This window comes from Staurois parvus, unplaced genomic scaffold, assembly GCF_062004578.1.
Source record: "Staurois parvus isolate SC_StPar_1 unplaced genomic scaffold, SC_StPar_1.0 ptg000061l, whole genome shotgun sequence".
NCBI classification, from domain to species: Eukaryota; Metazoa; Chordata; class Amphibia; order Anura; family Ranidae; genus Staurois; species Staurois parvus.
The window spans coordinates 9,284,647-9,312,577 of record NW_028317857.1 but is presented as its reverse complement, the minus strand read 5'-3'; the positions used below and the strand labels follow the sequence as shown (position 1 = coordinate 9,312,577).

Below are 27,931 nucleotides of genomic sequence, written 5' to 3'. Positions count from 1 at the left end.
ACATTAACAAGAGCAATTAATGCTAGAAAAGTGGAGCTGTAGCTTTGTTGAATTTTCCCCAGTCAGTACCTATCTCTATGACGTAAATATATTGTAAATATACATAGAGTGATAGTGCTTTCACATGCAACATATAAATGGCGCTCTGCTGTTGGTGACCATAATGATTTATGAGCTACACTTTAAATACTTGATGCCAGCTGGCAAGAACTTGGCACATGCTTGACAAAGTGATAAGCATTAACACGGCTTTACTGTTTTCCACTTGGCACTAGCTATCATACTTGGCATTCTATTTAAAATGCTTGGACTGTCCAGTAGTGGACAGCTTGGGAAATATCCTGAATGTGAACAAGGGGAATGTATCATGCGTTTGTACAGAAGCCATACAAGGGGGATATTATTATTATTATTATTATTATTACTACGAGTTTATATAGCGCCAAAGGGTTTGCTCAGCGCTGTACAATAGGGGATATGATCAACATGTATAAATACATCAGTGGTTCATATAGTGAACTCGTTGTCGAGGTCATCCCAGAGGACAAGGGGGCACTCTACGTCTGGAGGAAAAGAAATTTAATCTTCAAACACGGTAAGGTTTCTTCACAGTGAGAGCTGTGAAAATGTGGAATAGACTCCCTCAAGAGTTGGTTCTGGCCAGCTCAGTGGATTGCTTTAAAAAAGGCCTGGATTATTTCTTAGATACACAGAATATAACTGGATAATAACATTTATAGGTAAGGTTGATCCAGGGAATTTCCGATTGCCTCTCGGGGGATCAGGAAGGAATTTTTTCCCCTGTAGGAGCAAATTGGATCATGCTTTGCTGGGTTTTTTTTGCCTTCCTCTCGATCAACTGTGGGTATAGGATTATAATTTTTTTTTTTAATGGTTGAACTGGATGGACTTTTGTTTTTTTTAAGCCAGACTAACTATGTAACAATATGTAACTATGTTGGGACTATGCTGAATCTTTAACCACTAGCCTACAAGGCACTTATACCCCCTTCCTGCCCAGGCCAATTTCCAGCTTTCAGCGCTGTTGCACTTTGAATGACAATTGCGTGGTCATGCAACACTGTACCCATATTACATTTTTATAATTTTTTTGAGACAGATAGAGCTTTCTTTTGGTGGTATTTAATCACCTCTGGGATTTTTATTTTTTCTTAAACAAACCAAAAACCACTGAAAATTTTGAAAAAAAAACATTTTTTTCTTTTACAATTTTGTAAATAAGTGATTTTTCTCCTTCACTGATGTGCGCTAATGAGGCTGCAGTGATGGGCACTGATAGGCTGCACTGATGGACACTGATAGGTGGCACTGATGGGCACTGAAGAGGAGGCACTGGTAGGTTGCACTGATGGGCATTGACAGGCATCACTGATGGGCACTGAAAGGCAGCACTGATACATGACACTGATATATGGCACTGATACACGGCACTGATAGGCAGTACTGACTGGCACTGTTAGGCGGCACTGACTGGCACTGATAGGTGGCACTGATTGGCAGCACTAATAGGTGGCACTGATTGGCATTGATAGGTGGCACTGACTGGCACTGATGGGTGACATTGAAAGGCAGTTCAGATGGGCACTGATATGTGGCATTGATGTGGCACTGATGGGCACTGGCACGTGGCACTGATGAGCACTGACTGCTGGCACTGATGGACACTGACAGGTGGCACTTCTGGGGCCACACTGATCATCAGGGCACACTGATCATCAGTGCCCTGATGATCAGTGTACATGTCCCCTCCGCGGAAAGCCGATTACTGGCTCTCCTCTCCTCTCGAGCAGTCAGCGTGACAGCTCGAGAGAAATGCCGATAACCGGCATTTCTGTATTTACGTGTGATCAGCTGTGATTGGACACAACTGATCACATGACCAAGACGACATCTTTGGCTCTTTCCGTGATCCGCTGTGTCCGAGGGACACAGCGCACTGGGGTTCGCTGCGCTGCGCGCTCCCTGAGCCGCGCATGCGCGGTGAGAATGGAAGGACGTCATATGACGTCCTATCAGAACGAGAGAACCACCTTGCGCCCGTCACTGTACTATATGGCGGGCGGAAGGTGGTTAAATTCTGAAGCAAGCACCTATATATCTTTTCCTTGCTTTTGGTGCAAGAAAACCAAGTGCAGTAGTTCTCATTGCTGAAAAAAAGTGATAAAAAATGCCTTTAAAGTCTCTAACATCTAATCCTCCTTTAAATACTAAGCATAGGCCAAGTACCCGAACCCTTCTCTTAATTCCTAAACTGAACCCTTAATTTTTCACCTCCTCCTAACTCTAGTAGAATTATTGGCAAAACTTTTTTTTTTCATTTTACATAGAGTAATGGGAGGTTATAACCCCTGTCTGATTTGTTTTCACCATCTGTGTTCCATTGCAGAGATTTCCCTTCACTTCCTGTCCCATAGCCAAACAGGAAGTGAGAGGAGATCCCTGAAATGAAGGGATTTCCTTTGGGAACCCCAGGTCACCAGAAGTAGTTTCCCCATTGGAAAATTTCCCCTCTGTTACTTTTCTGTTTTACTTTCACTAAACAGGAAAAATAGGATGAATCCCCCTAATGGGGGCACAAACTGCAATAAACACTGACAGCTGTTCTAATCCATCTCCATTCTGTCCAAAACTAAAAAAAAATTTTGCGCTTGGTTATACTTTAATTCTTAACCCTACCCCCAAAAACACACCTAACAAGTTAACTTTCTTCTGGCATAAACCTCCATAAGCCTTGAGGCCTAAGTTTAGGTAACGTAAAAAAAAAAAAAATCAGCACAAGTGATGTTATTTAGATTTAATGTGAAGTGTCCCTTGTGCTGTTGCTTAGTGGAAATCTGAAGTCATCTGCTCCTCTCCCATATCCCACCGCTGTAATCTTCTGGTGCTCTGTGGGTTAGTACAAGTATTGGATCTGTGACAGACACTCAGAATGAGTGCTGACAATGCCCGCCATTCTGGCCCTTCTCCTCCATGCATAAAAGCTGTAGAATGGCTTCCATGAATTAAACGCAATCTGTGAATGGAGGAGGACCTTTCATTTATGTTCTCTGTTTACAGATTGCTTTTCAGTCATAACTCTGTACCCTAATACTGAGTCAATCTAACCTAAACGCTTAATGTAACCCTAGTGTCGACTTAAACGGCATACTTTCCTTCTCTGATTCCTGAAACATAAGTACCAACGGATACCAGTCCACACACATAACAGCACAGATGCTGATGCCGAACGTTCTGATCTACTCATTTTTAATGTCTGTTTTACCTGTCGAGCTCTTTAAAGCAATGCACAGTCTGTGATCCTCCCACACCTGCTACATCGTTTGGCTGCCAGGAATAATGAAGGGGGGACTGTGAAGATTGTACATTTTGTACATTAGACCCAGTGCCACTATCCTACCCCCCATCCTCCCTGTAAACTGTGAACACCATGCTTGGGATGCCCACCCTGAATTCACTAACCCATATAAACTCCTATAAGTACCTCCCCTTTTATTATTATTTATTACAGGTACTTATATAGCATCATCAATTTTCACAGCGCTTTACATATATATATATATTGTACATTCACATCAGCCCCTGCTCTCAAGGGGCTTATAATTGAAGGGCCCTAACTTACATTCATACATGCACATACTAGGACCAATTTATACAGAAGCCAATACACCTACCAGCATGTCTTTGGAGTGTGGGAGGAAACCCACGCAGGCACAGGGAAAACATGCAAACTCCAAGCAGATGGTGCCGTGATTGGGATCCGAACCACCCTTTGCATGTCTCTTGTAAATTAGTCACTGTCTCCAAGCCAGATTTCAATTTTCAGCTGGCAATCTGACATTTTGGTGTATAGACAGATTTCAAATTACTAAACTGGTTTAATTGTAAAATGACTTATGACAGATCTAAAGGGTGATTTTATATCAGAATTATGCTTGTATGTGTTGCTGTTTATATGTGCTGTTTATAGAGTTGCTCTAGTTGGCTTGGTTGTCAGCATTAAAATTAGAGGGTTAAAAAGAAATCATTAGGCAGTGGAATGGAAATGTCCCCGGGCTGTCAGTGTACAGAGTACAGCAACAGCCATTAGACACAGGGGGCAAGTGAGGAAACAGGTCCAAGATGAGCACACTAACCATTTACATGAAAAGAGAGATAAGCGGGCGCCAACAGATGAAGGTGTGTCGTATACAACAATCAGCAGCAGAGGCGGTAGTAATGACTGTTATCAGGTCCTCAGGGGACCCTGCACCGCCATGGTTTGCTATACTTTCCTATCCCCCTCCTCATTGCACCCATGGACGCATCAAAAGGCAGTCTTCTACTAGAAAATACTGATGTATATTCATTAATGGAAATGTCTAGTGTGCTGTCATTGTGCTTCAGTTTCAGTTATTATTGTAGGGTTAAACTCAAATAATTATTACTTGACTTTGGCTTCTTCAGCACGGGGCGGATTGCTTTGCAGGAAAATCTGTGAGCTGATCCCGTGCTGATTGGAGCAGAGAAGGTGGATGACACATCTGTTTCTGCTCAGTATCTGCAGAGTGGACATGGGCAGAGCCTGCTGTGCTCTATGGACGGCCAGGAGTAAACGTTGTCCATTGTCCATTTATATCCAGTCCAATCCACCTAAATGGAGGAGGACAGCGTCCTCTCCTGTTTTTTTAGTGGGCCTGATCAGACCCAGAAGTAGGCGGGTGAAAACAGACAAAAGTCCATTTACACCCGCCTGTCCATAGGAGTAAATGAACCATCCAATAAGGTCCACCTTATTAGGCAGACCTGACCAGATTGCCCGTCTGAATGGGGCCTTACACATTTTTAAAGCTTGTGTTCTCATATTTCTGTTGTTATGTAGAAGATTTGCTACTGAAAATAAACACTTGCTCCTACTAAAGTCTTAAGCCTAGTACACATGATCAGAAAAATGGTACAAAAAATACCGCTTTCAAATCAATTGTATGATAACCTGATCATCCGAAATTATTCGAAAGGAGAAGCACATTTTTTCTCATACAATACCAGATCATATGATTTTCATTTAATCAGTAGAGTTTTCGGCTGAAAATACAATACAATACATTACATAATTTCTGAATTTTTATTCTGTAGTACGAGAATTTTCGTAACATTAGTAGGAAAGATGAACAGGCTGCTCTGGTGCTCTGTGGTAAAGTGGTTGTAAACCACAGATATTTTCTCACCTTTTAAGAATACGGCACACAACTGTTGATTAGTTTACAGAGCATACGCTTTACAGACATAAAGATAAATACCATAGCATAGTGGTCTGCACTCCTCCGTAGTAGCACTGGTGTCATTGATTTTATACCCCAACCATGACACTACCTTCCTGGAGTTTGCATGTTCTCTTTATGCTTGCGCAGGCTTCCTCTCACAGTCCAAAGTCATGCTGGTAGGTTAAATGTCTCCTGTCTAAATTGGAGCTAGTATATATATGTTTGAATGTTAGTTAGGGACCTTAGATTATAAGCAGAGACTGATGTGAATGTACATTATACACTATATTGCCAAAAGTATTGGGACACCTGCCTTTACACGCATATGAACTTTAATGGCATCCCAGTCTTAGTCCGTAGGGTTCAATATTGAGTTGGCCCACCCTTTGCAGCTATAACAGCTTCAACTCTTCTGGGAAGGCTGTCCGCAAGGTTTAGGAGTGTGTCCATGTTTGACCATTCTTCCAGAAGTGCATTTGTGAGGTCAAGCACTGATGTCGGACGAGAAGGCCTGGTTCGCAGTCTCTGCTTTAATTAATCTCAAAGGTGTTTGCATCCGAAGCTTTGCATTCCACTTGCTGATGTAAGGCTTGGATGCAGCTGCTCGGCCATGGAAACCCATTCCATGAAAGTCTGTATGCACTGTTGTTGTGCTAATCTGAAAGCCACACAAAGTTTGGAGGTCTTTAGCTATTGACTCTGCAGACAGTGTGCGACTTCTGCGCACTGTGCGCTTCAGCATGCGCTGATCCCGCTCTGTCATTTTACGTGGCCTACCACTTGGTGGCTGAGTTGCTGTTATTCCCAGTTGCTTCCATTCTGTTCTAATACCACTAACAGTTGACTGTTGAATATTTAGTAGCAAGAAAATTTCATGGATGGACTTATTGCACAGGTGGGAACCTAGCACGGTACCACGCTTGATTTCACTGAGCTCGTGAGAGCGACCCATTCTTTCACAAATGTTTGTAGAAGCAGTCTGCATGTCTAGTTGCTTGATTTTATACACCTGTGGCCATGGAGGTGATTGGAACACCTGAATCCAATGATCTGGAGGCTCCTGCACAGTCTTCTTCTAGCTTTGTGTTGGTATCCCCTTCCAGGCTTTCAGTTACAAAGCTAGAGGAAGAATGAGTGAATTACCAGCACGCTGAGCAGCACGTTTGCGGCCCATTCAGGCTACAAGTACGTCTGCCTTGGTGGCAGACAGTACTTGTAGTCTTTTATTTCACAAAACTCTCCACCCACACAGCCTCGCTGTTTTCAAAAAGTGACAGTGGATGCAAGAAGACAATCTCTCACCCACTGTCACAGAGCGAGGAACGCAGGAGGCGAGTTCAAAGGGGTATGTTACATCCCAAATATGGTTGTAACATGTAACATGCTCCTAAAGGTGAACTTATCCTTTAAGGCAGCCCATTCAATTAGTGGAGGTGATTTTTATTCATGCACTGATGTGTTTTGACAGCCTGTTTAAAGAGAAGGGGTTGTCATCAATGCATGCAAAAAACATGCACTGCTGTATTGTGAATGGTACTTTAAACTGTACCTGTGTTCTTACAATGAACATTGACGTTTATGTATGTTATTAAGCAGCCAAAAAAACCTTCAAAAACAAGTCCTCACTGACCTTTGCAGCTAGAGATATTGTAGAGTAATTCATCCTCAAAGATCACAACACAGACTCTGAAGTTGGAGTTCAGTAGGTTCAAGGGAGAGTAGCTTTTATTTCTATGAACACTTCAAATTAATTTCTCCACAATGCATACAGCTGCAAAGATAAACAAGGGCTTGTTTTTAGTGCTTTTAATACTTGTTCAGAATATGTAATTACTTTAATGGGCATAGACTGGGAAGAAATTCACTTAAAGTTAAATAAAGTCAAATTAAAAAAAAAAAAAACTCAATAAAGGTTTTCCATTTTTTTACAGTCTTTAAAGAGCAGGGAAATGTTCCCAAAGTTTCTTTCCCTTTTGCCCCCACTCCCCTAAATAAGTTTAGCCCCCCTACCCCCAAATTGCTCACACAAAAATGGAAGCATTCTTCATCTGATGTCCACACTTCCACAGTTGTGCCCTATAAATTTCTATAGGACTGGTAGACGGACTACATCTTATTTCATCTCGAGGCCCACGGCGTTGTTTAAATCCCTCTGCCAGGTTTTTTATTTGATGTTTGTGCCTATATAGTTCGGCCCCATACATTTCTATAGAGCTGGTAGATGGATTGGGCCCTATCCATCTACAAGTGGGATGTAAACAATGCTGCAGGCCTTGGGTCAAGATCCAGGTAAGTATAGCAATTAGAGGGAAGGGGCTCTAGGCCTGTAGGCCTATATAGGGGGTGAGGGCAAAAGGGTAAAGAAACTTTCCCACTATTGTTATAGAATTCAAGTCGTTTTTTGGAATTCAAATTGTTGGTGTTGTTTATATTTGTCATTATTTGACAGGTATAGTTTCATCATAAAAATATACATTTATCTTTTCAGCCACCAAAGGACCTTTGTTTTGGAAGTCATGGGGCGACACTGTGGGTAAGTTTTCTCAGCATTTTGTTTTGGTATGCAGGCAAAGACACAAATCTGTTATAAATGCATGACATTGTTCTTGGTATGCAGGTACCTGGCCTTGGTCAGTGCCTTAGCTTGTGGAGCTGACTGGGTCTTCCTCCCTGAAAGTCCTCCAGAGGAAGGATGGGAAGACTTAATGTGCACTAAACTTTCTGAGGTGAGCTTCTGTTACATCCATAGTTCCTACATTGATGTACATCTAAAGGGGGCTGTGAACCACTGCAACCTTAATGAACTCAGCTTTCACTGCATTGTGTTGGGTAAGCCAAAATCAAATTGATTGATATGGGAAACTGCACTTTGCACATCATATGTTACTTATGCACTGTGTTATTCAATAGGCCTGTACGCTCTGTCTAGAATTCCATTAACTTCATAGGAGCTGGTAGTTAGACAGTTGCTCCTGGTAATTCATTTAACTAAACTTAAACCTGTACTAAGTAATGTCTGTCTTCTTCCTCAGAACCGAGCAAGAAAGAAAAGATTGAATATTATTATTGTCTCAGAAGGAGCCATCGATTGTCACAACAACGCAATCACTTCGGAAAAGATCAAAGAGGTATGTATTTGATTTCTACATTGCACTCTTGCTGTAAAAATATCTTGGCTTAGACATAAAATATTATATCAGTGTTGGCACTAGTCAAGCACTAAAGGGCTTATTTACTAAAAGGATCATTTTTACACTCTGTCAGCAAATCTATGTTTATTGTGAGAGCATAAAAAACCTTTGAACCATATTACAGTTATCACAGGTTTGTTTTTTCAGTAGTGACTCGAAAGTTTTAATACTGTAATATTCTTAGTAATACTGGGCAATAGGGCAATGCAAAGTTGTAAGAGAAACGTAGCTGGAATATGTGATTGGAACTTGAGTACTAATGGCTTCCATGGTCAGGGTTTGTAGCTATCATTCAGTTAGTCAAACCAGTGCCAAAAAAAAGGCTATGATTCCACGGAGGAACTGATTGGCATAACATAATTAAACCATTTTCTTGAATAGCAACATGAATCGTATTGGTGTTAATTAAACAAATGATACAAACATATCATGATATTTTCTAAACTGGGCAATAAAATCTGTTTCAAGGCATAAAGATCTTATCAGACCACGTGCACACAGGAAAAATAGGGCTAGAATACTTCCTGATGCATGGGTCAAAAAGAGAGTATTCTATAAACACAAGTGTTCACTTTGTAATGTGCAAGCTGCTACATGCTGAATACAGAATTCAGTATGGTCTTTCCTTGCTTTATGTACAAGACCCGATACATTAACATTCAGTGCTGAGATTCTGGGGCAGATAATGATCGTTTACCTTAAGGTCCCCCTCATTCTAGCCCTGTCTGTGATCCCAACCCTAAGTTTGTGCAACCACAACCTTGACACTAATCTCTGTAACCCTAACCTTAACCTTCCCTATAACACTAACCCTTCCTGTAACCAAATCCTAACACTAACCCTTCTTATAACCCAGTCCCAACACTAATCCTTTTTATAGCCCAGTCCCAACACTAATCCTTTTTATAGCCCAGTCCCAACACTAACCCTTACTGCTACCCAATCCTAACACTAACCCTTCCTGTAACCCAATCCTAACACTAACCCTTCTTATAACCCAGTCCCAACACTAATCCTTTTTATAGCCCAGTCCCAACACTAACCCTTACTGCTACCCAATCCTAACACTAACCCTTCCTGTAACCCAATCCTAACACTGACCCTTCCTATAACCCCATGCCAATTAATAACCCTTTCTGTACTCCAATCCGAACATTGACCTTTCCTGTAACCCAATCCTAACACTAACAGTTCCTTTTTTTCCCAGTCCCAACACTAACCCTTCCTGTAACCCCATACCAAACACTAACCTTTCCTGTAACCCCATGCCAAACACTAACCCATCCTGTAACCCAATCCTAACACTAACCCTTCTTGTAACCCAGTCCAAACACTAACCCTTCTTATAACCCAGTCCCAACACTAACACTTCCTGTAACCAGTCCCAACACTAACCCTTCCTGTAACCAGGGGCGGATTGACCATTTGGAAACTCGGGCACTGCCTGAGGGCCCGGGGTCAGTAGGGGGCCCCATGAGATGCCGCTGGTACCTTTTTCATAGGCTTTTTTGAGTTTGGGCAAGGACACAGGGGCCCCATGATCCCCTATTTCCCAGGGGCCCCATGAATTGTCAGTCCACCCCTGCCTGTTACCCATTCCTAACACTAACCCTTCCTGTAACCCCATGCCAAACACTAACCCTTCCTGTAACCCAATCCTAACACTAACCCTTCCTGTAACCCAGTCCCAACACTAACCCTTCCTGTAACCCAGTCCCAACACTAACCCTTCCTGTAACCCGGTCCTAACACTAACCCTTCCTGTAACCCGGTCCTAACACTAACCCTTCCTATAACCCCATGCCAATTACTAACCCTTCCTGTACTCTAATCCGAACACTGACCTTTCCTGTAACCCAGTCCCAACACTAACCCTTCCTGTAACCCGGTCCTAACACTAACCCTTCCTATAACCCCATGCCAATTACTAACCCTTGCTGTACTCTAATCCGAACACTGACCTTTCCTGTAACCCAATCCTAACACTAACCATTCCTTTAACCCAGTCCCAACACTAACCCTTCCTGTAAACCCATGCCAAACACTAACCCTTCCTGTAACCCAATCCTAACACTAACCCTCCTGTAAAACCTAGCCAAACACTAACCCTTCCTGTAATCCAATCCTAAAGCTGACCTTTCTTATAACCCAATCCTAAGGCTACATTCACACCGAGCTGAGCGTTTTCAGGTGTTTTTTCAAGCATATTTTTCAGGCGTTTTTGAGCAGATTTGCAAATATTATAGGCATTTTTTCAGGTGTTTTTCATTTAGGCATTTTTGCTGGGGCCTGTAGAAACCTGTGTAGATGTCCTAGGCACATACAACAGGAAAGCCAGAATCAAGCACATGGGTGCTGTACACAGAAGTTCTGTACCTTTCTCCTTGATCTGGGGAGCAGAGTATCTGTTCTGTTGGGGCAGCAAGCTTTGTCAAATTTCCTGCCAGGCTCTGGTGGTTCCTGCCCATCTCTTATAATGGGGTTCCCTGGGATCATAGATGCAGGGGGGCCATGAATGAGAGCAATAAATGTCTCAGCTTCCAGAAGCAGACTCTCCTCCATTTTGATCACAAGATGTTTGTTTATAAGGTGTGGAGTGAAGCTAGAAAAGGGAAGGGGAACTGCTGTTTGAGCTGAACTCGCCTGAAAAAACACTAATTTCTTGCTGTTTAGGCATTTTCCATTCAAGTCTGTAGGGACAAAAAATTTTCATATCTGCCTGAAATGTAGTGCATGTACTTTGTTGAGCGACAGGCAATTTGCTACAGGTGACAAAATGCTCAAATGTGAACAGGGGCCATTGAAATTAATGGGATTTTTGTTGTTGAGTGTTTGTGAGCTTCGAGAGGAAAAACGCTCAGGTGTGAACACTATCTCTTTCTGTAACCCTAACCTCAACGCTAACCCTTCCTGTAACTCCAACCCTAACATTAACTGTTATTGCAATTCCAACCCTAACACAAATCTTCCAGTAACCCCAACCCTAACACCAATCCTTCTTGAAGCCTTGGACCTAGAATTAACCTTTCCTGTTACCCCGACCCTAACACTAACTTTCCCTGTAACCCCTGTAAACTTAACCCTATCATGAACTCTTCATGTAAGTCCAACCATAACTCCAACCATAACTCTGTCTTAACAGAGTTTCTGTGTGAAAAAATTATATAAATTTCACTCGTGTACAGTGTTGCATGACTGCACAATTATTGGTTACAGTGGCGCAATGCTGTGTAGCAAAAAATGGCCTGGTCATGAAGAAGGATAAAGCTTCTGGAGGGCAAGTGGTTAAATCCTAACTTTAACATCAACACTTGCTGTTTCTGTAAACCCTGACTGTAACCAGCGCTGTCTTTAATGCGGGGCAAATGGGGCAGCTGCCCTGGGCCCAGTCTTTGTTGTGGGGCTCAAAGCAGCTGCCCCTTAATTCCACACTACCTGCAAATTGGGGCCCCGATGATTACACTGCAGAGTGCACGGGGTACACTGGTGACATTGTTGTATTTCTAAGCCAGCAGAGAGGGAGCTGGGCCAGGGCCAGGAGCTCCACTGAGCCCGCCCCATGCAACCTGTATGCTCGGTAGCAAGCTTCTATAGTAGAAGCTGTGATGTGAGTGGGAGTCCCACCCCCAGACTTCAGAGAGGATGCTGAGTCTGCCTGGCCAGGTATGTCCTTCCCCCCATAGACTGTCTGTGGACTGTTATACCAAACCCTGAGCTACTTTTCACAAACTGTAAATCTGTGCATTGCTAAAAGGGTCTCTGTTCATCCCCTGTAATATGTCTGCAGTCTCTGGTTACCTACTATAGTATATCCGCAGTCTTTGGCCATCTCCTGTAGTATATCCACAGTTTCTGGTCATCTCTTATAATATATCTATCTCCTCGTCCTCCAACGCCTACCCCTCCAAATGTCACACTACTACCAGCCGTAACCTCCGCAACCTTAACCCTGCCTTCCTCCACTCTGCAGCTGATCAACTCCATGACCGCATCCTCCCCCTGTCCTGCCCCGACTTGGCTTTGACCGCCTACAACAATGCGCTCTCAACAGCCCTTGACTCACTAGCGCCTTTAACCACACGCAACACCAGACCCCGACCGCTCCAGCCCTGGCAGACTGATCACACCAAAACCCTCAAACGACAAAGTCGTGCCCTAGAGCGACTATGGCGCAAAACCAAATCCAAACAAGCCTTCACCCGCTACAAATCTGCCTTCCGCACCTACACCTCCTCCCTCCATGCTGCCAAACAGGCCTACTTCTTGACCCTCATCAAGGCCCTCTCCTCCAATCCTCGCCGACTCTTCTCTGCCTTCAACTCTCTACTCTCTCCACCCCCACCTCCACCCAGCACCTCACTCACTGCCCTTGAGATTGCCAATCACTTCAAAAACAAAATTGACACAATTCGCAAGGACATTGCCGCAACTCACACGCCCTCTCAACCTGTCCCCTCTCACACAGCTACCCCCTTATCCCCCCTCCCCCTCGACATAACCCGCAGGGACTTCGTCGCTGCTCAAACTCTCTCCAACCCCCTTCACCCTCACTCAGCTACCCCCTCATCACCCCTCTCCCACGGCCCCACCACTGCTCTGACCTCCTCTTCCACCCCACCCTACATTCCTCATACTGAAGCTCCCCCAACACTCCACACCTTTGACCTTACTACCATCGAGGAAGTCTCCAAGACCCTCTCTGATGCCCGCCTCACCACCTGCCCCCTCGACCCTATCCCCTCACAACTCCTACGACCTTCCTCCTCCTCCATCCTACGCTCCCTCACCCACATCTTCAATCTCTCCCTCTCCTCAGGCACTTTCCCCTCCCCTCTGAAACATGCACACATCACCCCCATACTTAAAAATCCCTCCCTGGACCCCAATGACCCGAACAACCTCAGACCCATCTCCCTGCTCCCATTTACATCTAAACTCCTCGAGCGCCTAGTCTACACCCGCCTATGCTCTCACCTCAACGACAACAACCTCCTCGATCCCCTACAGTCCGGCTTCCGTCCCCTACACTCCACCGAAACTGCCTTACTCAAACTCTCCAACGACCTGCTAACCGCCAAAGCTAATGGACACTATTCAGTGCTCCTACTCCTTGACCTCTCTGCGGCCTTCGACACAGTCGACCACCCCCTCCTCCTCAAAAAACTACACTCCCTCGGCCTCAGAGATTCTGCTCTCTCCTGGATCTCATCCTACCTGTCACAACGCTCTTTCAGCGTTACCTATAATGCTACCACCTCCCCCTCACTCCCCCTCTCTGTTGGGGTCCCTCAAGGCTCTGTCCTCGGGCCCCTTCTCTTCTCCATCTATACCTCCTCCCTTGGCCAACTCATACACTCTCACGGCTTCAACTACCACCTCTATGCCGACGACACACAAATCTATCTCTCAACCCCCCACCTCACCCCCTTGGTCTCAGCCCGAATCACACACCTACTGAGCGACATATCAGACTGGATGTCGCTCCACTTCCTTAAATTGAACCTCTCCAAAACCGAGTTTCTTGTCTTCCCCCCAGCCCTGACACCACCCCCCATTGATTTCTCCGTCACATCCAACAACGCTACCATCAAACCCGCCCTGCAGGCCAGAGTACTGGGTGTCATTCTGGACTCCAACCTATCCTTCCAGCCCCAAGTCCAATCTTTAACAAACTCGTGCAGACTCCACCTCCGCAACATCGCCAAAATCCGCACGTTCCTAACCCCAGAAACCACTAAACAGCTCATCCACTCCCTCATCATATCACGACTCGACTACTGCAACTCCCTCCTCACTGGCCTGCCTCGCCGCTGGCTATCACCTCTTCAGTCCATCCTGAACACGGCTGCCAGACTCATTCACCTTTCCAACCGCTCTGTCTCCGCCACCCCCCTCTGCCAATCCCTCCACTGGCTTCCGATTGCGCAACGGATCAAATTCAAAATCCTAACGCTGACGTACAAAGCTGTCCACCATACTGCCCCGAACTACATCACTGACCTAATATCCAAGTACCGCCCAGCACGCACACTCCGCTCCTCACAAGACCTCCTTCTCTCTAGTTCCCTGGTCTCCTCCTCCCATGCCCGCCTCCAGGACTTCTCCAGGGTGTCACCCATCCTCTGGAACTCCCTGCCCCAACCCATCAGATTATCACCTACTCTCCTCTCCTTTAGGCGCACCCTGAAAACCCATCTCTTCAGGGAAGCCTACCCCACCCCTGCTAACTTGCCTCCCTCCTCCACTCTTCCTACCACTCCATCCCCCACAGCTATCTCCTCCTGTGCCACCACCCCCTCCCTCCTAGATTGTAAGCTCGAAAGAGCAGGGCCCTTGATCCCCTCATGTTTTGCATTGTATTGGTATTGTTCTGTCACATGTTCTGTCTCCCTTTGTAATGTACAGCGCTGAGCGAACTATTGGCGCTTTATAAATACTGTATAATAATAATATATCCATCGTCTCTGATCATCTCCTGTAGTATGTCTGCAGTCTCTGGTCATCTCCTGTAGTATATCCACAGTTTATGGTCATCTCCTATAGTATATCTGCAGTCTTTGGCCATCACCTGTAGTAAATCAGCAGTCTCTGATCATCTCCTGTAGTACATCCACAGTCTCTGATCACCTCCTATAGTACATCCGCAGTCTCTGGCCATCTCCTGTAGTATGTCTGCAGTCTCAAATTATCTACTGTAGTATGTCTACAGTCTCTGACTGTCTCCTGTAGTATGTCTTCAGTTTCTGACCATCTCTTGTAGTATGTGTATTTATGTCCCCTTGTGCAGTTATTTGGGATTGCTCCACTGCTCAATGAGCGTTAATGATGTGCAGCAACCTCTTGCAACCAGTCAGTGAGCAGTAGTGATCTGATGTAGTCACTGGCAACCAATCAGTTAGCAGTAATGATGTGCAGCAACCTCCAGCAACCAATTAGTTAGCAATAATGATGTGCAGTAACCTCTAGCAACCAATCAGTTAGCAGTGATGATGTGCAGTAACCTCTAGTAATCAATCAGTAAGCTTTAATGATGTGCTGTAACTTCTAGCAACCAATCAGTGATCGGTAATGATAAGCAGTAATCTATAGCAACCAATCAGTAAGCAGAAATTATGTATTGTAACCTTTAGTAAACAGTCAGTGAGCGGTAATAATAGGCTGTAACCTCTGGCAACCAATTGCAATTGCTGCCTGATCTGGTGCTCTAAACTGATTTTGAGTCTACCTGCTGTTTTTTTTGTATGTCTCAGAGTGTGTGTGTGTGTGGGGGGGTTTGCAAGATAATGTTTTCCCAGGGTCCAATCTATACTAAAGATGGCCCTTACTATAACACAAACCCTCTCTGTAACCCCCATCACTAACACCAAACTCTCCTGTAACCCCGACCCTAACACTAACCCTCTCTGTAACCCCCATCACTAACACCAAACTCTCCTGTAACCCCGACCCTAACACTAACCCTCTCTGTAACCCCCATCACTAACACCAAACTCTCCTGTAACCCCGACCCTAACACTAACCCTCTCTGTAACCCCCATCACTAACACCAAACTCTCCTGTAACCCCGACCCTAACACTAACCCTCTCTGTAACCCCCATCACTAACACCAAACTCTCCTGTAACCCGACCCTAACACTAACCCTCTCTGTAACCCCCATCACTAACACCAAACTCTCCTGTAACCCCGACCCTAACACAAACCCTCTCTGTAACCCCCATCACTAACACCAAACTTTCCGGTAACCCCGACCCTAACACTAACCTTCCCTGTTACCTTAACTGTTTCTGTGCATGCTCCCCCATCCTGTGCCAACATTCTCTACACCGACGAACAGACATTACTGTCTCAAAAAATACCATTGCTTGGATTCTGGTGCTAGAGTCTACTGTTTTGGCCAGGCCAATGGGTAAAACATAAGTTTTGTAGGTGTATAAGTGAAAATAAGAAATGAATATGATATTGTAAGGTCATTCCAAACAATTCTTGTGTGTACAACATTGAAACCTGTCTGCATTACTATATTCCTTGTCTAATCACTATGAAATGCTTTAGAGCAGCTATGGGCACGTCATGCTAAACCTGTTGTGACCCTTTGACAAGGGTTAAACCTCACTCTAAGGTGGACAGTAAACCAGCAGACGGTATGCATCGCTTGATCCAGTTAGCGGTATGTTACTGTTGTTGGGCAGATTGCAGTATTCCAATGTAAAGACAATCCATGTGATCTCTCACTTGCCCTTTACGGTTGATATTTAATATGACCTCGGGATAGGCATGCAGCTCCAGTACTCTTATTGGTTTTGTTTTTCCTCTAGGAAATGTCACTCTCTCTTTCTAGGGATATACCTGATACAGACATCAAGCTAAGAACTGGCTTATCGTTCATACCATCTGGCTGCCATCAATGAGGAGAATTATGTGTAATCCTCATTCCTTAATTAGAATTAGTGCGATGGAGCAATGTCCCTGACAGATATGTTACATAAGTTCTAAGTATAGCGTGTAGCAGAACATTTTGAGATTATATCTTATAATTTATGATTTATTTGATTATCAGAGCTGCATATGGAAATTATTTATTGCTTGCCAACCACAATGACATCGCAGTAAATAATGGATGGAATAGCTGCAAGGATTGGGGAGGGTCACAAGAGAGCTTTACATACCTGGGGTCTCTTTAAAGAGATCCTGTCATCTTACCCATTCCTAGTGCAACATGACAATGTTTGCATAAAATTGCACTGCATTCCCCCGCACTTGATCTATTCTTGTTGCTCATAAACATCAATCAGTTGGTCACCTGTCATTTCTGCTGGGTAGAGTTGAAAATGGAAAAGAGATTTTTTTGTTTAGCACCCTTTTCATACTTAAAATGGTTCTAAAATCAAAAGGTTTTGTTTATACTGCAATGCATTCTCTCCATTAAAGTGGTTATAAACATCCGACATGAAATATGAACAAAGCATACCCTTCTATAGCGTGTGCTTATCTTAGTCCAGAGCACTAAGTGTCATTTCTGTCTGTTGCCTCAGTCCTCTGCTATAAGCATGAGTCACTTCTGACACATTTTACTGACACCAAGAGAAAAATGGTGACAGGGGACGGCACAGCCTGTGATTGACAGCATCAGCTCTCTTCTTGTGTGCTATGTGAAGGGGGGTGCCCTTTCCCTCCAATCAGCTCTCAGAATTCTAGTCATTGATGTAACTTTAGCTTGCTACCTCTTGCTTTTCAGAGCTGAGAGATCCTGTATACATTTTGCACTTTGAATGGATATAGGGAGAAGAATGCTGTGCATAAACAGGTACAACTGATATAGGAGGATTCGTTTAATCTCTGTGTATCACCTGAGGCCGATCACTTCACTATGTATATATAAGAGTTTACAGCCACTTTAAGGTAAAAACTCTTGCAATAACTGCCACCCCCCCCCCCCCCCACACACACACACACACACAACACCACCACCTTCTGCATTCCAGCCCTAAACACCTACCTGAGTTGTCGCTGCTCTCAGTTGTCGCTGCTTTCACTTCCTGGTCTCGCAGAAGACTCTGAGGGCAGATGCATACAACCCAACCAAGGAGGGAAGAAGGAGCAGACAGCACCAGTGGGGGACTCCAGAAGAATGGCAAAAGTGGGCACAAACCTTTGGGACCACTTTGTGGGATTGTGGCCGCCCCCTGCCCCTACCCTCTCAAATGGGCTTGTTTGTAGTGGTAAATGGTTGGTTTATCATGTGTGGGGAAATTTGGTGTTGGCCCCTTTAAATTTTGTTAAGCAGAATTCCTGGGATCCAATCGGGAGTCATGGAAATTTCTGGAGCACTGACTGACAGGATATAAGGGGCACTTGGATCATTTGGATCAGTGGCCAGCCTGCAAGCAGAAAAGCCCCTCCCCCCCCCATTTTTTTTTGTCACACGCACTTTGTGTGGTGCTGTCACTCTGGAGTCGGGGGACGGTTTCAGAAGTACAGATGTTTTATTGGATGGCTTGAGTTACAATAACTGAGCCAGAAGATGTTTTATATATTTTGCATGTTTGAATTTCATCAACGGTTATAGTAGTTTTGTAGTTTACTTTGTGTAACACCAATAATGTGCCGTGGCCATTTCTCGCCACAATCTGCATAATGGTTTCTTTCTTATTGGTTGTATTTGGGGAATGTTCTGGTCATGGGGGGGGGCAGATGTAAGGGGCCTCTCTGTGCATCATCGTTACACAGAGCAGGTAAGTATAACATATAGAAGAAAATAAAATTAACCTTTAATATCACTTTAGGTCCTTATGCTGGAGGTTTTATTGGTAAGTTCCCAGGTCATGCATCTTCTAAAGGTATGTGCCTACTTAAAGTGTAGCAGAGATTTTTGGGAATTGTTGTATGATGTGATCAGCCTTTATCGAGAGATTAATTCAGAGGATAATAGGTACAATGTTCATTCTTTTCCAGCTTGTGGTTTCACAGCTTGGTTTTGACACACGAGTGACAATATTGGGTCATGTCCAGAGAGGAGGAACCCCATCAGCCTTTGACAGGATATTGGTAAGTGATTTTCAACATTGTAAGATTATGTTGTATTATGAACAGATTATATGATTATTAATGATTCTATCTATCTATCTATCTATCTTTGTCCATGCTTAAATTGTTAGTGCAGCCTTAGCGTGTATTCACACCTGCAATGTCAGTTTCGTGCGAGAACCCCAGTGGAGTTTCCCGAAGATTGGCTGTGAGAGGCAGCTCCATTGAAAGCAATGGGAAGCTGCCAGCACCCACAGCTAATCAAGGGCACTCACATGTAATCACTCATGCATTTATCAAATGCGAATTATCAACTCTGGATGCAGGTAGTATGTGATAGCTGCATGAGCAATTACGATTAGTGAGTGGCTGCGATTAGCTGTGGGAGCCAACAGCCTCCCATTGCTTTCAATGGGGCTGCCTCCTACAGCTATTCTTTGGGAACCCCTACTGGGAATCCCGCATGTAATTGGCGTTGGGTACATAGGCGGTGTGAATGCACCCTTACCTGCCAGGGCTTGCAACAGAGATGGGAAGAATGCTCAGGGAAAACTTAGGAAATACTCATTGAGAAATAGTATAATTTTGCCTTGTGTAGACAGATTATTGTCTTCTTCTACAGGCCAGTAGGATGGGAGTGGAATGTGTCCTGGCCTTACTTGAAGCTACTCCAGAAACCCCCGCCTGTGTGGTATCTCTATGTGGAAACCAAGCCGTGCGCCTGCCTCTCATGGAATGTGTACAGATGGTGAGTGTCTGAGTCATCCTATAGCTGGGCATGGAGAGAAGTGGGGCCTAAGGGATATAGTCACTGCTCAGATCAGTCTTTGGACTCGGCAGACATTCCTCGCCTGGACAGTCTCCCATTTAATTACATGTCTGTTCTGCTGTCACATGCCATCCAATTATCTTATCAAGAACACAGCCATCTGACATTTTTCCTGTCTGATTTTGTAAGCCAATGGTACTATTTTAGTTGCCCTTATCATAGGCAGGACAGGAAAGGCATAGACAGGATCCAGCTGGCCAACATGCTAAAATAACTGCTAGAACTTAACTTTCCTGGATTGTTCTTGTTGTCCTGAATTTTAAATTGATTTGTACACCTCAGAGTTATCAGAATGGAACTTACACACAAGAAGTCATAGAAGTGACATTACAGAAAAGGTCAGAGGAAACTTAGGGCCTGTTCACACTTGTCTACTTTTCTACTATAAAATACATGAATTTTACTCACTGAGAAGTATATTATTATTATTATTATTATTGTACAGTATTTATAAAGCGCCAATAGTTCGCTCAGCGCTGTACATTACAAAGGGGGACAGAACATGTGACAGAACAATAACCATACAATGCAAAACATGAGGGGATTGAGGGCCCTGCTCTTTCGAGCTTACAATCTAGGAGGGAGAGGATGGTGGCACAGGAGGAGAAAGCTGTTGGGGATGGAGTGGTAGGAAGAGTGGAGGAGGTCAGCAAGTTAGCAGGGGGTGGGGTAGGCTTCCCTGAAGAGGTGGGTTTTCAGGGTGCGCCTAAAGGAGAGGAGAGTAGGTGATAATCTGATGGGTTGGGGCAGGGAGTTCCAGAGGATGGGTGACACCCTGGAGAAGTCCTGGAGGAGGGCATGGGAGGAGGAGACCAGGGAACTAGAGGGAAGGAGGTCTTGTGAGGAGCGGAGTGTGTGTGCTGGGCGGTACTTGGATATTAGGTCAGTGGTGTAGTTCGGGGCAGTGTGGTGGACGTCTTTGTACGTCAGTGTTAGGATTTTGAATTTGATCCGTTGCGCAATCGGAAGCCAGTGGAGGGATTGGCAGAGGGGGGTGGCAGAAATGGAGCAGTTGGAAAGGTGAATGAGTCTGGCAGCCGTATTCAGGATCGACTGAAGCAGGGATAGCCAGCGGCGAGGCAGGCCAGTAAGGAGGGAGTTGCAGTAGTCGAGTCGTGATATGATGAGGGAGTGGATGAGCTGTTTAGTGGTTTCTGCGGTTAGGAACGTGCAGATTTTGGTGATGTTGCGGAGGTGGAGTCTGCATGAGTTAGTTAAAGATTGGACTTGGGGCTGGAAGGATAGGTTGGAGTCCAGAATGACACCAAGTACTTTGGCCAGCGGGGCGGGTTTGATGGTGGCGTTGTTGGACATGATGGAGAAGTCAATGGGGGGTGGTGTCCGGGCTGGGGGGAAGACAAGAAACTGGGTTTTGGAGAGGTTCAGTTTAAGGAAGTGGAGCGACATCCAGTCTGATATGTCACTCAAGAGGTGTGTGATTCGGGCGGTGACTGAGGGGGTGAGGTGGGGGGTTGAGAGATAGATTTGCATGTCGTCGGCATATAGGTGGTAGTTGAAGCCGTGAGACTGTATGAGTTGGCCAAGGGAGGAGGTGTAGATGGAGGAGAGAAAGGGCCCGAGGACGGAGCCTTGAGGGACCCCAACAGAGAGGGGGAGTGAGGGGGAGGTGGTAGCATTATAGGTAACGCTGAAAGAGCGCTGTGACAGGTAGGATGAGAGCCAGGAGAGAGCAGAATCTCTGAGGCCGAGGGAGTGTAGTTTATCACGTAGGAATCCCATTCAAAGTGATTGAAAAGAATTCGGCCAATTTTGATCCATGTATGGCCAGCTTTACAAGCATCATTTGGATTTGGAAATGCCTAATTAACTTGACAGATCTGGGAATTCCGCAGAGGAGATCTTACTGTTGGAGTCTTTGGGACTTAAATAAAGCCTGAGTGCCATTCAGTTTACCAAAAAATTAAATAAAAATATGCATTTTTATTAAATTGGCCTTTAATATAGCGTGATATTTGTTGTATTATATACCTTATTTGCCGTTATTATGATATTCTTCCGTTTTCTTTAACTAAGACCCAAGAAGTGCAGAAGGCGATGGATGAAAGGAGGTTTGCAGATGCTGTAACGTTGCGTGGAAGGTACAGAGCAACCAAAACTGATATTTATATATTTATATACACAGATTATTTGTGTGTCTTGTATGATTAATCCATCTTTTTATTGCAATATTTCAGGAGTTTCGAGAACAATCTAAATACATACAAGCTCCTTTCCCATAAGAAGAATATATCTGAACTTCCAAAGGTAATGTGAACTGTGAAGATTAATTAAAACTAGTGCAAACAGAATCTGGTGCAGCACTGCATAGTAACCAATCAGCTTCCAAGTTTTATTGTCAAATCGTAATTGAACAAGCTGCAGTTAAAAGTTGATTGGTTACTATGCACAGCTGCACCAGATTCTGTGTGCACTAGTTTTAGTAACTCTCCCCCTAAGGGTCATGTCAAAATATCTCTTTGAGTGATAATGAGCACTTCTGATACTTGATACCTTATTTATCTCACATCTCTCTCAGCTCGGTAAGCCCTCATGCACACGGGGCGTTTTAATAATGCTGGTAACATTAGCTGTGTAAAGTCATGTTAAAAACGTGAGTTTTTCTGCTCTTTTTAGCGTTTTTGCATTAGCGTTTTGCCACGATTAGCGGTGTTTTGCCGCATTTGAGTTTTTTAGGGGGTTTTTTGACAAAAAAAAAACAAAAACGCAGATTTGCGGAGGTTTACTGCGTTTTTCAGCATTAGAGCATTTTTACAGCTAAACAACTCCTCTAGAAACCCACTAGTCCTGCGTTTTTTTTCCAGACAAAAAACAAAGACATTGATTACAGTCGATGTGTGCATGGACACATAGGATAACAAAGGGTTTACTAACTGTAGAAAAAAAATATCTAAAGCCCAAAACAGCAGCTGTAAAAACTTCAAGTGTGCAGGAGGACTTATAGTCTAAAGGGATACGTGTATCATTAGATTTTCACTAAATCCAATCTGGGTGTTTATATTATTATCTGGTACCAGCGTAGAGAAAGTCAACTTACTTCAATTTAGTGTTTTCTAAAGTGGGTTTAAATCCTTACATTTACCTAGTGAAGTGACTAGCCTCACGTGGTATACAGAGATTAAACAAATCCTCCAACATAAGTTGTCCCTATTTATCTGCAGCCATGTATTCTCTACTCTCCTTTAAAGCTCAGCATTTATACAGCTTTTCTGAGCTTCTGGAGGCAGCTGGCTGGGATCTGATGCCACAAACGACACAGCTCAGAGAGGAGATTTGAGTGTAATCTGAGACCTGAGTGGAGGGTAGGGACACATTCCCCCAGACAATCTCATAGGAGAACCTGCATAGCTGAGGTTGTCAGTCTCAGGCTGTGTGCTGGATCTCCCCTCCCCAATCTCCCTTGATCCTTTAGAGTCAGCACAGCCTGTCAGAAATGATTCATGCAGAGAAACCAGACTGCAGACAGAAATGAAACTCAGTGCTTTTGACTGAGGCAAGCACACACTGTAGAAGGATATGCTTTGTACATTTTACATGTCAGCAGATTACAACCACTTTAAATAAAGCTGACTATATATATTAAGGTTTTTTTTTTCCTTCAGCCTGATGGGCTAGAGAGAAATCACTCGATTCACCCGTCCATGTTAAAGAGCATTGATGAATGAATCTGCGTTGTTGTCTATAGTATTCTAACAGCTGTTTCCTTTCTGACTCCTTCAACAAAAATCATGTTTTGACAAGCTGGGTGGTGCCAAAAGTTGGTTTTACACCTAAGCGTTTTCTTCAGCGTTTTGCAGAAACACAGTACAGTTCATTTAACATGATTTCCTATGGGACATATTCACACCTGTGCGTTTTTACCCAGTGCGTTTTTTGGAAAGGGTCAGGGACTTTTTTGAACGCCAAAAATTGTGTTTTTGTTTCTATAGACTTCAATGGAAACGCCGCAGAAAGCATGTATTGCGTTTTTGCTGCGTTTTTCATGCATTTTGCATTTTAAATCTGCCTAGCAACAGGAAAAAAAATGAAAAAAAAAATGCAAAATGCATCAAAAATGTGTCAAAAACGCATAAAAAATGCTAGTGCAAAAACGCAAAATGCAACGCAAACCGCAATGCAGAAATTATTCAAACTTAACCTGCATAGGTGTAAACCTAGCCTTAGACTGATTCAGTGGGAATTTGATCCATGTATGACCTGATTTAGTTTTACTTAGCAGGTGCAGGTAAAATTTCAGTCATCTCACCTTTAGGCCCCTTCCACATGAAGAGTCCTATCAGGTACGCCTTTCAGTTTTTCAGGAAGACCCGATCGGACCCTTCCTTCACCCCTATAGACTGGTGGGTATAAATGGACTCCGATCCATCTATGTCAGTGGTCTCCAAACTACGGCCTGGGGGCCAGAAGTGGTCCTTTGCTTGCCCTTATCCGGCCCTTGGGGCACTTTTTCTCCCACTGATACAAGACACGATTCCTCTCACTGACACCAACAAGGGGGCATAATTCTTGCTTCTGACGTCAGCAACAGGCACTATTCCTTCCATTGACACCTACGATGGGGCACTATTCCTCCCATTTACACCAGCAATTGAGCACTATTCCTCTCACTGAAATAAACCATGAGGCACTATTCCTCTCACTGTCACTAACAACGGAGCACCATTCTTCCCACTGACACCAACGATGGGGCACTATTTCTCCAACTTACAGCAAGAATAGGGCGCTCTTACTCCCCCTAATGCCAAAGATGCATTGTTTACTCCCAATGATGTAGGATAATTTCTACTCCCAATGGCCACAGCCTGGTCCCCCTAAAATCTGAAAGCCTGTAAACTGGCCCTTTGTTTAGAAAGTTTGGAGACCCCTGGTCTAGGTGGATCGGATTGGAGAGCAGTCAGGTGTAAATGGACAACGGAGTCCATTTACACCTGCTGGTCCATAGAGTAGAGTGGGCTTGGTCCGTGTCCACTCTGAATAAATTGAGCGGACACGGACCTGTCATCCACCTGCTCTGCTCTAATCAGCAGGGGATCAGCAGACAGATCCTCTACTGATCTAATCAGAGTCCACCCCCTGTGAAAGTGGCCTTAGAAAGGTGTTAAAACCAATATATCACATGTGCCCTATGGGGATATCAGTCACTGAAACAGGACTGGCTGGTTCTGCTGTCTTTTATACTGCTTTGAGTAGTTGGTGGCCAAGGCCTGCCCCCACCAAAGCACCTTTGTAGGGAATTGCTTTATTATTTGATCACTTTCAGAATATCTGGATAGGATGTATCACTATTAGATAACTAACAAACAATAACATTGTCTTCTTCTTCCTAACAGGATAACACCCCCTGTAGTGTACGTAATGATATGCATAGTGCCTAAGATGGCCAGTAGTTCTATAAATGATGCTTTTATATTGCATGTGATCTATCTTGTGTTAAGTTTTGCATGTGTGCTACCTAAAGCATGAGCAAAGAACACTTCAGTCTTAACTGCTACTTCCCCGCTAACAACAAGCAAGTCATTCTCCATTCATTTAGAGGGTGCAGACGAATATTTACTGTATAACACACTGTAAGGATAGTCCTGGCCAAGCTAGCCACAGATATCAGATGGCGGTCTGACTTGGGGGTATGTTTCAACCATCAACTATTTTTTCATGTTGATCCTGATAACAAGCACACTTATATTGATTGAGTAGAAAGGTTTAAGCAATAACAGGGAGGGAAAACGTCAAAGTAAATTGGTAAAGATCTGATAAAAAAATCTCTGCCGGCCAATCAAGTGTTACCAAGGGAACAACTGGTAGTATATCTGCTAATATAGCCAAATTGTAGCATTTCAAATATATGGCAATATATTTGAGAAGAATATTTTTAAAATATATTTCAAATATATTTTTCTCCCAGGTGGGTTATGCTGTAATGCATATGCAATTCCGTCATTTCAAGCATTGCTTGCAACACACACATTCCTGTGAACAGGATGAAGAGTAACTGATTCCCAGTATGAGGGCAAATAGAATTAAAACATGTTTGAAGTAATTCCTTTCTCTCTGCACATGACACTCTTAGGGGCTATTTAAAAAAACAGTTGCACGAATGTCAAAAGCATTCGTCCAAGCTGAATGAAATGTCACTGTAATTTTTCTGAGATTAATTTCTGTATCATCAGCTGTATCTAGTGCCCAAAATGCAGTATAGTTTGAGTTATTTCAGAAATTATACCATGTTTTGGCCACTAGCTAGCAAACTAATATTTGCTTCAGCTTGCACAAATACTTCTGACATTCTTGCAACAAATGTTTGATAAATGTTAGGAAAGTCAGGAGCAATTGTCATTACTGTCCAACTATCATTTACAGAACAGGGAGGCCTTTTAGTTGCCTATGTGCTCTACCTATAGTAGTATAATGCGGGTTAAGCCATTTGTAGGATATTTTTCAATGTACATCAAACACCATGGGCTCAGATACTATATATCCCTATAAAAAAAAAGAAGAGCCTTGTAACTTTGATACATTCTCTGCACCGCTTGAACAGTGCGACAGTTAACAGGTGAAGAGAACCAAGGTTTTTTGATTTGCTGACAAAACGGAGAAGTAATATGGCTGTCAGGAGTCTAGAACATGAAATGCTCCTTATTGAAGAGAAAGGCCAGTAATGTGGGGCAAGGGAGCTCGGGAGGATGAAGATTGGGTGTATGGTATTAATTACTGTGATAGTTGGATAATACTTTAAGGTCAATTAGAAACTTTGCAAATACTATGCCCAAAACAATAGTAAGGTTCCATTATGTACATGCTTTAATAATTATGGTATTATGTTTGATTTACAAGGATGCTATCACAGCGGACTAACATATATAAAAAGGATAACAGTAAATCACGAGAATGTTGCATTCCACAAAGGGGGAGATTTATTAAAACTGGTACATTCAGAATCTGGTGCAGCTGTGCATGGTAGCCAATCATCTTCTAACTTCAGTTTGTTCAGTTAAGCTTTGGCAATAAAACCTGGAAGCTGATTGCTTTCTAAGCAGAGCTGCACCAAATATTGCACGCTCCAGTATTAGTAAATAACCCCCAAAGTGTCCAGTAAGCCTATAGCATAAGTAACCATTTACCTGGCCTCCCAGTAATACATACAATCACCTACTTCTTACCAGATGTTAAACTGTCATTTTGACTATAAGAGTGAAAATGTTACATGTAGTAATACCTATTACTGATACCCATATATAAATAAAAAAGTGTATGTGTGTGTGTGTGTGTGTGTGTACACTGCTCAAAAATAAATAATTAAAGGAACACTTTGAAAACACATCAGATCTTAATAGGGAAAAATATCATGCTGGATATCTATACTGATATGGACTTGGTAATTTGTTAGGAATGTAAGGATGCCCTGTCGTTTGATGGAAATGAAAATTATCAACCTACAGAGGACTGAATTCAAAGACACCCTGAAAATCAGAGTGAAAAAATAATGCAGCAGGCTAGTCCATTTTGCTGAAATTTTATTGCAGCAACTCAGAAAGGTACTCAATAGTTTGTATGGCCCCCACGTGCTTGTATGCATGCCTGACAATGTCTGGGCATGCTCCTAATGAGACAATGGATGGTGTCCTGGGGTATTTCCTCCCAGATCTAGACCAGGGCGTCACTGAGCTCCTGGATAGTCTGAAGTGCAACCTGGCATCAGATGGACCGAAACATGATATCATAGAGGTGTTGTCTTGGATTTATTGAGCGTGGGGGCCATTCAATGGTATCAATTCCTTCATCCTCCAGGAACTGCCTGCATACTCACGCCACATGAGGCCGGGCATTGTCGTGCACCAGGAGGAACCCAGGACCCATTGCACCAGCGTAGGATCGAACAGTGGGTCCAACCATTTCATCCTGATACCTAATGGCAGTCAGGGTGCCATTGTCTATCCTTTATACTGATCAGGTTTGATGTTTCCATTACTTATTAAATTTTTACACTTACAGTTGTACTACTAAGTTAACATTAAGTGCTGACAATTGACCTACATCTCACATTTACATCAGTGCCTGCCCTCAAGATGCTTAGAGCCTAAGGGGCAATTTAGATGGGAGCCAATTAAC

The 27,931-nt window shown here is 43.7% G+C and overlaps 1 protein-coding gene across 5 annotated transcripts in view; it reads left to right on the top strand.

Moving 5' to 3' along the window:
* The window catches only part of PFKP (phosphofructokinase, platelet), a 134,908-nt gene that overhangs the window by 59,802 nt on the left and 47,175 nt on the right, over nucleotides 1-27,931 (top strand). For 3 of the 5 annotated variants that reach the window (XM_089668726.1, XM_089668725.1, XM_089668724.1), the window contains exons 6-12: nucleotides 7,750-7,794; nucleotides 7,879-7,987; nucleotides 8,294-8,389; nucleotides 18,907-18,999; nucleotides 19,601-19,726; nucleotides 21,842-21,906; nucleotides 22,003-22,072. In XM_089668726.1, the coding sequence (XP_089524852.1) occupies nucleotides 7,750-7,794; nucleotides 7,879-7,987; nucleotides 8,294-8,389; nucleotides 18,907-18,999; nucleotides 19,601-19,726; nucleotides 21,842-21,906; nucleotides 22,003-22,072 (604 nt within the window). Of the gene's footprint in view, nucleotides 1-7,749; nucleotides 7,795-7,878; nucleotides 7,988-8,293; nucleotides 8,390-18,906; nucleotides 19,000-19,600; nucleotides 19,727-21,841; nucleotides 21,907-22,002; nucleotides 22,073-25,155; nucleotides 25,174-27,931 lie in introns of all 5 variants that reach the window. The other 2 variants (XM_089668723.1, XM_089668722.1) reach the window with 1 other exon arrangement.